A 15994-nucleotide genomic window follows, 5' to 3' on the forward strand; every position below is an offset into this window, starting at 1 on the left:
AGGATCAAAAAGAAGATTTCTAAAATGACCAGAGGGTATAAGCTGCACGTAGAAGAGATTCCATCATGAGTACAGGAAAGGCTTCTTTACAGTAAGAGAGGTTACACTGCGAAATATTCCATCATAAGGGGAGTAATGTCAGAATCAAAAAGAAGATTTGTAAAATGACCGGAGGGCATAAGATGCATGTACAGGAGATGTTACCATGAGTAATAGGAGGGCTTCTTTACAGAGAGAGTGGTTATAATGTAAAAAATTCTACCTTAAGATGGAGCAATGTCAGAATCAACAAGAAGATGTATGAAAGGACCAGGGGGCATAATCTGCATGTAGAAGAGTTGCCATTAGGAAAACAGGGAAGGCTTCTTTACAGTAAGAGTGGTTACACTGTGAAATATTCCACAATATATAAGATGAAGTAATGTTAGAATGAGTAAAAAGATTTATAGAAGAGGGACATCATCAGTGTGCGAAGGAAAGAAGGCATCATTAATACAGGGAGGGCTTCTCTATAGGAAAAGCCATTACTTTCTGAAGTATAAAGGCAGAATCTATAAGATTTATGAAAGAACCATATGTGGCAGGAGCAGCACTATGAAGTGCCTTTGCGCTGTGGCATTAGAAGAATTTTGATATATCTGACTTTTTAGTCTGACCAGACTGTCTATTACTCTGTAATTCCTCTAGAGCAGTTCTATGGAAACAGGTTTAAAGAGCACACCAAATGCTTGAAATAACTTCTTTATTAACTTCACCTTTTCAACATATATAACACTGCCGCCTCCGCAGCAGATAGTCCATGTATATAACACGTGTTGAAAAGATATCACAAAATGGCGGTATACATAAGATGGTGGTTCAACTGTTCCATCTTGTCATTCAACATAAAATGGTAGATATATTTCTCTCTTGAGTATCTGTACTCTCACTTTAAGTTATTTAAGCACTTTATGATCTCTCGGAGAGGTATATCTGAGGTCTAACTAATAGTTCTACTTGCAGAATTTGGTCGTAATTTGAGTATGCAGTAAGCAGTAACTATTTGCAGATTGGTTGAGTATGATCTGGTATGGTTGTATAAATCCCATTTACTTTGTAACATTAGATTTCCTACTGTATTTTATCAGTAATTCTCCCTTTGCAGTCATCCTCTGGGGTACTGCAGTTACGAAAACAGAAAAGTCAGGAGAAACTATGGACACCTTCGGGGCAATTTTTTTCTGATTGCACTTATTCTGGGCTAAAAATCATTTTTGCAATTGGTCGTTATTAAAGCTGTTCGACCATTTCTGATGGTCGTTATTAAAGCTGTTCGGCCATTTCTGAAAAACAAGGGTTAAAAATTAGTCTGTTTGCAAGCTGTCACAGTCTGTTTTCTTTGAATCTTGTTATCTGACGACTCATGTGCAGCTCTTGTCTCTGATCACCTAACCTCATAAACACATACTATAGCTCAATTATTATCAAACTGTTAACAATATGGTTTAAACAGGAGCGGTCACTTTTGACATGTCTGTCTTAGGCCCCTTGCAGATGAGCGTGTCCGGATTAGATCTGAAAGCGTTGCGAATGCGTTCAGTGAAAAATGCGTGATTTCGCAGGCAAAGTCATTCAGTTTTGCCTGCGATCACGTTCAGTTTTTATCGCGTGGGTGCAATGCGATCTAATGCGTTTTTCACGCGCGTAATAAAAAAAATTAATGTATACAAACAACATCTCTTAGCAACCATCCGTGAAAAACTCATCGCATCCGCACTTGCTTGCGGATGCAATGCGATTTTCACGCAGCCCCATTCACTTCTATGGGTCCAGCGTTGCGTGAAAATCACAGAATATAGAACATGCTGCGATTTTCACGCAACTCACAAGTGATGCGTGAAAACCACCGCTCATGTACACAGATCAATTGAAATTAACAGGTCTGGATTCCGTGCGGGCTCAATAAGTACGCATCACGCATTGCACCCGGGTGGAACACTCACTCGTCTGCAAGGGGCCTTAGTGAATACTTGCATTCTCCGTCTAATAACAATTCTGGAGCATCTATTCTTATAACTCTGTGCTGTGCCATTCCTCTATTATTCCTGTTAGAAGTTTACAAATTAATTGCCAGCAGTCTGCAGAAATGTACTGGTGGGTGTTACCAGTGTCTGACTCAGTCCAATCAGTGATGCCAATGTCAGACTGTGCAGGGACACGCCCGACTGGCTACCACTCATCTGTACCTTTACTGCAAGCTGCCAACAATTCACTCATAAACTTCTAGAAAAAAATCAGAGTAATGGTATTACAGAGTCATAAGAATAGATGCTCCAGAATTGATATCCCACGGGAAATGCAAGTGGTTACTGTTAGGGGAGGTGACAGGTCCTCTTTAAATAAGTGTTTATGACGTCAGGAGAGCAGAGATAAGAGCTACACACGACCTGTCAGATGACGGGATTCAAAGAAAACAGACTGAATTTTAACCCTTGTATCTCAGAAATGGCTGAACATTTTTAATAAAAATCAGTTGCAAAAATTATTTTAACCCAATATGAGAAAAATTAAAAACAAATTTCCCCGAAGGTGTCCATAGCCTTTAAAGCTCCACCTGCACTTATTGTTGATGGTTTTTCCTTTCCGCTGTACATATGGATATATACCTGTAAAGGGATGCTGGGTGATACTGTGAATACTGTATCTACATATAGTATATTGCTGTCCCAGTCCCATGTAGTGCACAGGGGGCACCGATTAGTCCTCAAGTAAAGACCACAATGGGGACTGTTTCATCCTTACCGACTTTGTGTTCATCTTCTTTCTTTATTCTTTTTTATTCCGCTTCCTCCATACCATGGTCTATGTATCGTTGTGTGCCCCCCCCCCCTGATGTCCACAGACACAACGGCTCTCTTTACTCCTCTTAAATGGCCGCCTCTTAGGTTTCGACATGCGACAGATATGGCACAGACACAGTGCTATTGATATAAGACTCCGCTGAGCTTTTAGGGTCATTCTGCACTCTTGGGCCGTTTCCAGGCCTTTGACGGGCCGTCAGGTTTTTTATATTGTACTTGGCTGATGACCAAATGATGCTGGACAGTTCCAGGACGAGAGGAGATATCTCCAATTATACCAAGAGATAAGATATCACCGTGATAACGCCGAACATCAAATAGGATCTAAAACAAGGAGCTGCCGAAACACCCGGATCTGAGAGGCGCGGTGCAAACAGGACAACATGGATTTACTCTTGGGGGAATCATAGTCAGCAGTTATAGTCCTGTTACATGAGAGACCGGCCATACACATAAGATAGATGCTGGCGGTTCTGCCGACAGCTATCCCTGCCAATCCCCTCATATACATGCCTGCTTGGCTGTGCTGAGCATGCATGTGCGCTCAGTAGGAAGAGGAGGAGGGAGCGTTTCTCCATGAGAGCAAAAGGATCAGGCAGCTGATATCCAACATGCCTGATCATTGTCTCCCGTGATGAGAGTCGGGAGGCCCCCATACACATTAGATGGTCAGCCAGTCCCAAAGAGATTGGGGTTAGCATAACATACATCTAAGAGTGCATTCACTTGACCGTATGTATCTTGCGGCCACAAAGATTATGTATGGCGTCTGTGTTGCATCCGGGTTTTTTTTGGGGCACTCACTGAAACAATGCCTATTCTTGTCCACAAAACGGACAATAGTAAGACAGGTTCTATCTTTTTTGCGGGGCTGAGAAACGGACACACGGATGCAGACAGAACGCAATGTACTGTCCACATTTTTATCGGCCCCATTGAACAGAATGGGTCCTCATCTGATCTGCAAAAAATGCAGATAGGATTCAGATCAAAATACGGTCGTGTGAATGGGGCATAATGTGTATGACCAACTCAACACGGCCTATCAGGACTGTGCTCAGCGTATACTGCTCATCAGGACTGAGGACACTGTATCTACAGTCATCTGGACTGGGCACAGTATATACACAGGTACCACTGGTCTTTAAGACTGCACTGTAAATACCACGGGCCTTAAAGGGTTTATGTCATGAGAAAGCGGAGGCTCAGTCTAGGCACTTTTGGCACGCCCAGGTCCAGTTGATTGACTTTCGAGTTCTCCTCAGTGTCCCGTAAATCCCAGTATTCGGCACAGGCGCAGTGAGTGAATGATGCGCTCCTGCTGCCTGCTTCCTTCCTTCGGTGCAGGTGCAATGAGGGGTATAGGCTGGGGGTTATGTCCCCCCCATGCCAGTTTCCCATGTAGATATTCACGAACGGTACTCTAAAGCATAAACTGCAGCATTAATATCATGGTAAAGACTAGAGCATATGGGCCTTCGGGAGGTTTAGTTCAACTCTGTGGCCTCGTGTTCTAGGGTTAGGTTTAGGATAAGGGTTATTGGGGGGTTCAGACATGGGTTTTGTGGATCATTTGTGGACAGACCTTGATTTGCCTAGGAGCCCATACACTCTAGGTACAACCATGCTTGCAGCTAGTTGAGGAGGGGCATGAAATTGTACAAGGCTGCTATCAGTGGTGTTCCATTGTGGTATTTGTATGGCAGTCCTGGAGAGGTAAAATGTGCCTCACTGTGGAATTAGTTTGGTGCTACTGGTGTGGCAGGCGCAGCACTATGAAGTCCCTTTTGCGCTGTGGCATTAGATGACTTTTGGTCTAACCAGACTGTCTATTACTCTGTAATTCCTCTAGCGCCGTTCTATGGAAACAGTAGGTTTAAAGAGCACACCAAATGCTTGAAATAACTTCTTTATTAGCTTCATATATAACACTGCCGCCTCCGCAGCAGATAGTCCATGTACATAACACGTGTTGAAAAGATATCACAAAATGGCGGTATACATAAGATGGTGGTTCAACTGTTCAATCTTGTCATTCAACACAAAATGGTGGATATAGTTCTCTATTGAGTATCTGTACTCTCACTTTAAGTTATTTAAGCACTTTATGATCTCAATTTGGATTGCAATATGAAATTTGAATAGTTGCAATTGGTGGAACTATAAGTAAACACATATATAACTAGTTCAGTATACAGTTCTAATCACTATATTAACAGTAGGAACATTATATAACTGTTTTAAATACCTATTTTGGCCTCTTGCTTCCATAAAACACAGCTCTTAATGGAGTGAATGTCTGTTCAGCTCCTCTTCTCTGGTGTAATGATTCTAGAAGCTCCTGCTAGGGGAATTACCCACACAGGTTGTGTGTGAGGCTGTCTGTGATTGGTCAAGACTCCTGCCCAGCAACAACAGTTTAACTCTATGCTTTCTGTTGTTTCTGCTGTGTCATTGAGCTTATCTTACAATATATAATGAATCTTAAAGGCATATTATCTTTTCTGCTTCTGTGAACACAATATATAACAGTTATATGACATCCAAACATGAAGCCACTGTAAATAACTCTGCTTTTGTCTTTAACACACAAACATAGGAACTGTACTAGGTTATTGGCAGGTCTAGCTTTATAAACATATAAGCTATATTAGCAACCTAGTACAGGTCTTAGCTGGACAGCTACAACTGGGGAGACATGTTGTGCTGCACTTTAAGGTTTGGCGCTGCTGGGGAGGTATATTGTGCTGCACTTTAAGGTTTGACAAATGCTGGATGAGCCGAAATGTGTCTATTGTTTCGAGATATTGATGTGACATAATAAAGATCATATAATAGAAGATTTCAAGTGCCAGCTGGGATTTCTTTACATTACGCTTTGAGATTTTGTTCCTTCCCATGCCGGCGTGCATCGGGATCGAGTGCCGACTACTTCTCTGTTTACCTGCACTTTAAGGTTTGGTGCTGCTGGGTAGGTATGTTGTGTTCCACTTTAAGGTTTGGTGGCACTGGGGAGGTATGCTGTGCTGTATTTTAGAATTTGGCGCTGCTAGGGAGGTATGCTGTGCTGCACTTTAAGGTTTGGCGGCACTCAGGATTTATGCTGTGATGCACTTTAGGGTTTGGCGGCACTGAGGATTTATGTTGTGCTGCACTTTAGGGTTTGAAGCTGCTGGGGAAGTATGTTGTGCTGCACTGTGGTATTCGGTGCTGCTAGGGAGCATTTGCGTGTTGGATGCTGGTATTTGGTTGCTGCTACTTTGAGGTCAGTATTTGGTGAGGTGGCATTTGGTCGCTGGCAAGGTCCCGTCATCAGAATGCTTTGGCTGTTGAGACCTAAGTACAGTAGAAAAAGTTTGAGCCCTGCTCTAGTGAACTCTTCTGGAAATTATGATTAATACAGAAGATGCTGTCAGGGTGGCTATAGCAGCAATGACGCAGGTGAAGGGTGTAATCTTCAAGGGGATGAATGGAAGTGGGTGGTGCGATGACGTCTGGACACACAATGTGCGGCCGGAATTATGTTCTGGTGGTGTTTACACATGGTGATGGGTGGAAGTAAGATTGATGGAAGTGGTGTGGGACTTATACAGCATCAGGTGCTTAAATTATACACACTATGAATAAGAGGAGGGTTTGAGGACACTGTATCTACCACTGGTCATTAGGACTGTGCACTGTATATACCACTTGTCATTAGCACTGTGCACTGTATATACCACTGGTCATTAGGACTGTGCACTGTACATACCACTGGTCATTAGGACTGTGCACTGTATCTACCACTGGTCATTAGGACTGTGCACTGTATCTACCACTGGTCATTAGGACTGTGCACTGTATCTACCACTGGTCATTAGGACTGTGCACTGTATATACCACTGGTCATTAGGACTGTGCACTGTATCTACCACTGGTCATTAGGACTGTGCACTGTATATACCACTGGTCATTAGGACTGTGCACTGTACATACCACTGGTCATTAGGACTGTGCACTGTATCTACCACTGGTCATTAGGACTGTGCACTGTATCTACCACTGGTCATTAGGACCGTGCACTGTATATACCACTGGGCATTAAAACTGTGCACTGTATATACCACTGGTCATTAGGACTGTGCACTGTATATAGCACTGGGCATTAAAACTGTGCACTGTATATACTACTGGTCATTAGGACTGTGCACTGTATATAGCACTGGGCATTAAAGGGGTTGTCCAGGTTCAGAGCTGAACCCGGACATACCCTTATTTTCACCCAGACAGCCCCCCTGAGCCTAGCATCGGAGCATCTCATGCTCCGATGCGCTCCAGTGCCCTGCGCTAGATCGCGCAGGGCACGGGCTCTTGTGTTTTCAATAACACACTGCCGGGCGGTAACTTCCGCCCAGCAGTGTGTTCGGTGACGTCACCGGCTCTGAGGGGCGGGCTTTAGCTCTGCCCTAGCCGTTTTACTGGCTAGGGCAGAGCCAAATCCCGCCCATCAGTGCCTGTGACGTCACCGGGGTTCCTGTCAGCCCCATGGAGAGCCCGGTACGTCACCGGAAAAATGCCTTTGCCCTGTGCAATTTAGCGCAGGGCAAAGGAGAGCATCGGAGCATGAACTGCTCCGATGCTCATGTCAGGGGGGCTGCCTGGGTGAAAATGGAGGGCTGTCCAGGTTCAGCTCTGAACCTGGACAACCCCTTTAAAACTGTGCACTATATACCACTGGTCATTAGGACTGTGCACTGTATCTACCACTGGTCATTAGGACTGTGCACTGTATATACAAACCGGATTCCAAAAAAGTTGGGACACTATACAAATCATGAATAAAAACTGAATGCAATGATGTGGAGATGGCAACTTCTAATATTTTATTCAGAATAGAACATAAATCACAGAACAAAAGTTTGAACTGAGAAAATGTACCATTTTAAGGGAAAAATATGTTGAATCAGAATTTTATGGTGTCAACAAATCCCCAAAAAGTTGGGACAAGGCCATTTTCACCACTGTGTGGCATCTCCCCTTCTTCTTACAACACTCAACAGACGTCTGGGGACCGAGGAGACCAGTTTCTCAAGTTTAGAAATAGGAATGCTCTCCCATTCTTGTCTAATACAGGCCTCTAACTGTTCAATCGTCTTGGGCCTTCTTTGTTGCACCTTCCTCTTTATGATGCGCCAAATGTTCTCTATAGGTGAAAGATCTGGACTGCAGACTGGCCATTTCAGTACCCGGATCCTTCTCCTACGCAGCCATGATGCTGTGATTGATGCAGAATGTGGTCTGGCATTATCTTGTTGTAAAATGCAGGGTCTTCCCTGAAAGAGATGACGTCTGGATGGGAGCATATGTTGTTCTAGAACCTGAATATATGTTTCTGCATTGATGGTGCCTTTCCAGACATGCAAGCTGCCCATGCCACACGCACTCATGCAACCCCATACCATCAGAGATGCAGGCTTCTGAACTGACCGTTGATAACAACTTGGGTCGTCCTTGTCCTCTTTGGTCCGGATGACATGGCGTCCCAGATTTCCAAAAAGAACTTCGAATCGTGACTCGTCTGACCACAGAACAGTCTTCCATTTTGCCACACTCCATTTTAAATGATCCCTGGCCCAGTGAAAACGCCTGAGCTTGTGGATCTTGCTTAGAAATGGCTTCTTCTTTGCACTGTAGAGTTTCAGCTGGCAACGGCGGATGGCACGGTGGATTGTGTTCACTGACAATGGTTTCTGGAAGTATTCCTGAGCCCATTCTGTGATTTCCTTTACAGTACCATTCCTGTTTGTGGTGCAGTGTCGTTTAAGGGCCCGGAGATCACGGGCATCCAGTATGTTTTTACGGCCTTGACCCTTATGCACAGAGATTGTTCCAGATTCTCTGAATCTTCGGATGATGTTATGCACAGTTGATGATGATAGATGCAAAGTCTTTGCAATTTTTCGCTGGGTAACACCTTTCTGATATTGCTCCACTATCTTTCTGCGCAACATTGTGGGAATTGGTGATCCTCTACCCATCTTGGCTTCTGAGAGACACTGCCACTCTGAGAAGCTCTTTTTATACCCAATCATGTTGCCAATTGACCTAATTAGTGTTAATTGGTCTTCCAGCTCTTCGTTATGCTCAAATTTACTTTTTCCAGCCTCTTATTGCTACTTGTCCCAACTTTTTGGGGATTTGTTGACACCGTGAAAATTTGAATCAACGTATTTTTCCTTTAAAATTATACATTTACTCGGATTAAACGTTTGATCTGTCATCTACGTTCTATTACAAATAAAATATTGACATTTGCCATCTCCACATCATTGCATTCAGTTTTTATTCACAATTTGTTTAGTGTCCCAACTTTTTTGGAATCCGGTTTGTACCACTGGTCATTAGGACTGTGCACTGTATATACCACTGGTCATTAGGACTGTGGACTATATATACCACTGGGCATTAGTACTGTGGACTATATATACCACTGGGCATTAGTACTGTGGACTATATATACCACTGGGCATTAGGACTGTGCACTGTATATACCACTGGTCATTAGGACTGTGCACTGTACATACCACTGGGCATTAGTACTGTGGACTATATATACCACTGGGCATTAGTACTGTGGACTATATATACCACTGGGCATTAGGACTGTGCACTGTATATACCACTGGTCATTAGGACTGTGCACTGTATCTACCACTGGTCATTAGGACTGTGCTCTGTATCTACCACTGGTCATTAGGACTGTGGACTATATATACCACTGGGCATTAGGACTGTGCACAGTATACAGTATGTCACCGTTAAGGACTGGCCAACGTGCAGACCACTGGTAAGCAAGTCCATACACTGCTTTGAATACTGGTGTGATACTCTCTCCTAGTCCTCTCCATTTTATGGCCCCAATATTTGCAATAATTTACATGAGACGCCCATCAGATCATGTTTTATATCTTCTTATATCAGCCCATAAACATCAAGTGACCTTGTAAAAGGGCCATAAAGACTTGCGGTAATGAAAGTCATCTGCTGCCAAATCCCATCCCAGTGAGAAGGAAGATAAGGATGAAGCATATAAGCTCGATGGCAGTGGGCACCCCGGCAGAACCAGCCAAGCCTCAACATGTGGACCCGGGTGGTGTGTCTCCTGGCGCTCATCCACTTCAGTGCAGCAGTTATTGTGAAGGTAAGAGCTGCAGCCTCAGGACTCCAGGATCTGACCAGAGAAACATCAGTCTTCCTGCACTAGGAAGAACTGGCTGAATGACTTTTAGCAACTAGTGCATTAAGGTTCTCATAGTTTTCCCTCAGCACTACCTGTTTAGGAGCCCAAAATTACTGAGAAACAGAGGAACACACAAGGAAGACTGCAGAGAGTGCAGGAGTCAATGCTCATAAAAGTAACACACATCCACAAAAAACTTCTTAGGGTGGAATACAGGGGTATACTTTACAATTAAAGGGGTTGTCTGACAGTAATAATATTATTAGGGGAGCAAGCAAGCTTGTAAAAGCAAAAAAAAGCACTAAGGGCCATAACTACAGTGTGGATGCACCAAGAGGGCATAACTACTGTGTGTGGGCACTAAGGGCCCACAACTACTGTGTGGGGGCAATAAGAGGGCATAACTACTGTGTGGAGGTACTAAGGGGTTATAACTACTGTGTGTGGGTAATAAGGGGGCATAACTACTGTGTGTGGGTAATAAGGGGGCATAACTACTGTGTGGAGGCACTAAGGGGCCATAACTACTATGTAGATGCGCTAAGGGGGCATATCTACTGTGTGGAGGCACTAAGGGGATATAACTACTGTGTGGAGGCACTAAGGGGCCATAACTACTATGTAGATGCACTAAGTGGCCATAACTACTGGGTGGAGGCACTAAGGGGCCATAACTACTATGTAGATGCGCTAAGGGGGCATATCTACTGTGTGGAGGCACTAAGGGGATATAACTACTGTGTGGAGGCACTAAGGAGCCATAACTACTATGTAGATGCACTAAGTGGCCATAACTACTGGGTGGAGGCACTAATGGGTCATAACTACTGGGTGGAGGCACTAATGGAGCATAACTACTGCATGGAGGAACCACAGGGTCATAATTACCATGTGGATGCACTAAGGGCCATAACTACTGTGTGGGGGCAATAAGAGGGCATAACTGCTGTGTGGAGTCACTAAGGGGCCATAACTGCTGTGTGGATACACTGACTGCTGGTATCCAGGGAAACAGGGAAGGGGGTACCACCTTTAACTCACCCTTGGCCCCTTTACCCAACCTTGACCAATAACAAAAGACACCGACAACTGTGTGACAAGTTAAACCGCAATCATCAGAGCAGTCTGCCACTCGCCGGACTCCCAGCGGGCAGGTACGCCATCTGCTACCAACAGCGGGGGCTCTTAAGAATAGAAAAACAAAACAGAATAACCAAGTATCCATAACCGCGCACCTCGACCCGCCTCCCATGAATAACCGCAAAGGGAGGGAGGGACAATCTGCTTCCACCAGAACAGAGACCAGAACAGAGAGGAGGTATATGTGACCTTCAGGATTTCCTGCACCGCCCCCATCCTGTCCAAGGAGGGTCCCCAGTGAATTAACCCTTAATGGCCCTACTCTGCAACCTACTTAACCATTACAGTGACGGGCAAGGGCGTTGCTATAGGGGAAGCAGGGGAAGCAACTGCTTTGGGGCCCTGACCCAGAAGGGGCCCATCCAGGAGGAGGAGGACTAAAAAATTTTGTCAGGGCCCCCTTAACAATGAAATTATATACAGTGACAGTATAGACAGTGCAGAAAACAGATGGAACAGCTGCCGGGCCTGAGAGAGCGATCTTTACTAGCCACAGGAATGGGGGCGGCATGAAAGGAAGGGGTTGCAAAAGAATTACTGGGGGAGGGGGGCCCCATTCAAAAATTTGCTGTGGGGCCCAGTCATTTCTAGCTACGTCACTGGTGACGGGGCCAGACTCCCTTAACTCCCTTAACGAAAAGGGGTGAGGGGGAGGACCATCAGTCCCTGAGCACCCTCCCTATACAGTCGGGCGCTTGCCAAAGGGGGCATACCTACTTTGTGTAGACACTAAGGGGGCATAACTACTATAAGGTGGCACAAAAGGGATGGATAGAATGAGGCATTTATAGATGGGCATTGGGCCGGGTTTGGTTATCTCTTTCTCTTTCTCTCCCCCCTGTGCAAATGAGCAGGATATATATAACAACATACATATAAAATGCAGTTACACAGTTGATGACTTTGTATAGGGGAACAAGGGAAAATGTCCACAAATGTCCAGACTTCAAAGTACCACTGCTCCAGGGCACTACATATGTATGCATGCCAAATCCCACCCTTTGTGCACCAGCACCATAGTTATTACCTCTTAGTGCCTCCACATACTAGTGCTGCCCCATTAGTGTCCCCTTCACAGTAGTGCTGCCCCCTTAGTTCCCCCCTTACAAAAGTGCTGCTCCTGTAGTTTAAATAACATTTCTTAAAAAAGCAGTAATCACCTAGCCCCACTCCCCCGATGAACAGAGCACACCCTCCCCGGTGACTGGTGAGGTAGAGAGCTGACGTCTTCCTGCTTTACCATCGTATTCAATTCTATCTGCATTCTCAGGGGGCAGATACAGGTGAAAGCGGGACACACCTCAGCCGTCCCGGGACTTCGGGAGAGCCACCAAAATCCGTGACTGGGGGGGAGGGGGGGGGGGGGGGAATATGATAATACAAAAAATACAAACACATCACATGTAAAAACTGATGTCTAAAGCAATATTAGGTCAATGTAATAAAATACGAGAGTGGCAGGTTCCCAATATAAGAGCGGTGGCAGCAGCTGCCTCTTGAATGGGGGACGGGGGGGGGGGGGGGCTGTCAAACACTTAAAGGGGTATTCCCATCTCAGATAACGATGCCATCAAAATCAGATATCAGCAGGTCCCAGAGGTGGGAGCAGCACCTACCTCTAGAAAAGACCCCCCGAAGTGAAGGAGAGAACAACGTGCAATCACAGCCACCCTCCATTCACCGCTAAGGGAGTTCTGAAAATTTCGGAGTGAGCGCGCTCTGCTATTTCCAGCAATCCCATAGAGTTGAACGGAGAGGCGGCCGTGCAAGCGCGGTATGTTCTCCATTCACCGCTATGCGCACGCTTGGCTATTTTCAGAATTCCGTAACAGTGAACAGAGAGCGTGTTGCGCATGTGCAGTGTGCTCTCCTTCACTTTGGGGGTCCGTCCTGGAGATAGCAGTGGGTCCAAGAGGGTACATCTTGTCTGAAATGGGCCAAACCCTTTAAGGCCACTATTCACATTACTGTATTGTCTGCTAAAACAGGTGACAATCTAATGTGTATGGGAAGCTCCTGACTCTCCTCCAGCAGATGATGTCAGAGAGGGGAGAGAAGGATCGGGGGGGAATTACATTTTTTCGCCCAATCCTTCTGTACGGAATGTCAGGCCTGCAGAACAGTAAGAAGGACAAGGAGCCAATCCAGATGCTTTATATTGCTCATGACTTTGCTGCCATCTGCTGGCAATTTGAATGCACTGTTTTACTTTTGCATTGCACATTTCCTTCTACATGACAGGCTGAGTTTCATTATAATAATTACTGCTGTGAGCGAGGTTTGAGAGGACCGAAACGTTGACAGAATTATCTTCTTGTGGTATTCCACATTTCTTCACTCTCTGCACTATGAGAAGGTGAAAGTCTAATATGGGCTAGCACTTAGCACAGGCTTGAACCGTGACCGGTGACTGGGCTGCAGCTCCACTGTATGTGTAACATGGCAGTCATCATACCACGTAGCTTCTGCGTGAGGGTCTCCTAGCTCAGTGAGGTCCACCCTCACACATTGATCTGCAGCCTCTGTAGCTTGGTGTCTTCTGTGTACTTTGCAGGTTGGAGATTTCACCTTCCCTCTGGAGACTGTGAAGAAGCTGAAAGAAGTTGTTGACAATGGAAAGGTGGGCGATGACCGTGCACAGGGCGACGATATAAAACCGTACGATCTGATCTGCGGCAACCACGCTGTACCAGAACTGCAGGATCTGTGCGACCAGCCGGACCTGATTACACAGGCGCTGCGAGGACTCGGTAAGAATCAAATGTCAACATGAAGTGCACTGAAGTGTCCCCTCTCATATGAGGAGTCACCGGAGGGTCAGTAAATGGAGGGCACTCACTCAGCAATGAAACCTTCTACAATTTCCCACAGTTTCTCACGGTTTTCAAGATCTCTGCTTGCTGTAACTAATATTATATTCATGGGATGATGACAGGAGCTCTGATAACTGTAAACCATCATCCGAATAGTCTACGGGAAATTGTAGAAACTTTCATGATGAGTGACAAGGAGCTCACACCCTAATCTATCTCACACAGTATTACTCCCATCATCCATTTCCAGGAAACCACAATCTAGTCTAACTCACATACAATATGCCTCCCATCATACCTGTCCCCGGTCTCCCTATCTCACTCATGATCTATCACTCCCATCATCTCTGTGCCCAGGAGCTCACACTCTAATCTGCTGCAGCGTCATAACAATTATACTACATGGAGTCCAGCCTCTTCATCGTTATGTTTCGGGCAAGTTCTTCCATTGACTTGTGGTGTTCTCTACACTTTACCTATATATGTCTTCCTTATGTTTCCCTCCAGCACTTGTCGCAGATAAGATGGACGCCTGTGAAGTTTGCGCCTTTGCAGCGTGCAGTGGCTGCTAGTCGTCTGCTGCCGCCGCTGATCTTCCGCTCTCACTGTTCATTATAGAGAATCTTCTGTGAAGTAACACATTAATAAACGCTGTGACGAGATCTTTTCGTATGTCGTCTTTACTGATCACTGACACAAAGCACCAACCCTGGAGAAATAAATCACCCCTCCCTGCTACCGACCAGGGGCCAGACGGCAGAACAGCCCAGAGAAATACACCCCTGACAAAGAAAAGACACCGCAACATACCGGACAGTATGCCGAGCAACACATAGGACAACATACAGGACAGTATACCGAGCAACACATAGGACAACATACAGGACAGTATACCGAGCAACACATAGGACAACATACAGGACAGTATACCGAGCAACACATAGGACAACACACCGGACAGTATACCGAGCAACACATAGGACAACACACCGGACAGTATCACCGAGCAACACATAGGACAACATACAGGACAGTATACTGAGCAACACATAGGACAACATACAGGACAGTATACCGAGCAACACATAGGACAACATACCGGACAGTATCACCGAGCAACACATAGGACAACATACCGGACAGTATACTGAGCAACACATAGGACAACATACAGGACAGTATACTGAGCAACACATAGGACAACATACCGGACAGTATCACCGAGCAACACATAGGACAACATACCGGACAGTATTCTGAGCAACACATAGGACAACATACAGGACAGTATACATACTATACAAGACCACAAACAGGATAGTATACTGAGCAATGCATAAGACAACATACAGAACACTATACTGAGCAATGCAGAGGGCAGCACACAGAACAGCATACAGGACAACTCACAGGATACTATACAGAACAACGCACAGGACAGTATACTGGGCAGCACACAGGACACTATACAGGTGTAACGCACCTAGTTGATCAGTTAGGATCTCAACTGCGGAAGCAATGGACATCCACTATTATCCCGCCACCCTTGTGTTTGGCTGTGGGATTCGCGGTTACTCAGTATGTACCCCAGGCGTCACTCTCAGTCTTAGGCGGAGAGTTTGGGGTAACAAAATCATTTACCGCTATCCATCTAATTAGTTTTACTGATGGTAAGGAGGGACTCTCAGAATTACAGGAGTCACAAGCTAGTATAAGCTTGTGCAACGTTCAGAGTTAGCATCTAGTATGAAATAGCTTCAGAGTTAGTATATAGCATGTCCTCAGTTTAGCATATAGTATGCCATAGGTTCAGAGTTAGTATAGCATGTCCATAGTTTAGTATACACTATGCAGTAGGTTCAGAGTTAGTATAGCATGTCCACAGTTTGATATATACTATGCAGTAGGTTCAGAGTTTGTATAGCATGTCCACAGTTTGGTATATACTATGCAGTAGGTTCAGAGTTAGTATAGCTTGTCCA

The 15994-nt window shown here is 45.1% G+C and overlaps 1 protein-coding gene across 1 annotated transcript; it reads left to right on the forward strand.

Annotated features, from left to right (window-relative positions):
- The first annotated feature begins 9957 nt into the window (after positions 1–9957).
- LOC122923987 (guanylin-like) lies at positions 9958–14584 on the forward strand. Its single transcript, XM_044274912.1, has 3 exons — positions 9958–10020; positions 13754–13949; positions 14520–14584. Exons 1-3 carry the CDS (start codon positions 9958–9960, stop codon positions 14582–14584), a joined length of 324 nt encoding a protein of 107 aa, XP_044130847.1.
- The last annotated feature ends 1410 nt before the right edge of the window (positions 14585–15994 follow it).

This window comes from Bufo gargarizans, unplaced genomic scaffold (genome assembly GCF_014858855.1).
Source record: "Bufo gargarizans isolate SCDJY-AF-19 unplaced genomic scaffold, ASM1485885v1 original_scaffold_2120_pilon, whole genome shotgun sequence".
Taxonomy (NCBI): domain Eukaryota; kingdom Metazoa; phylum Chordata; class Amphibia; order Anura; family Bufonidae; genus Bufo; species Bufo gargarizans.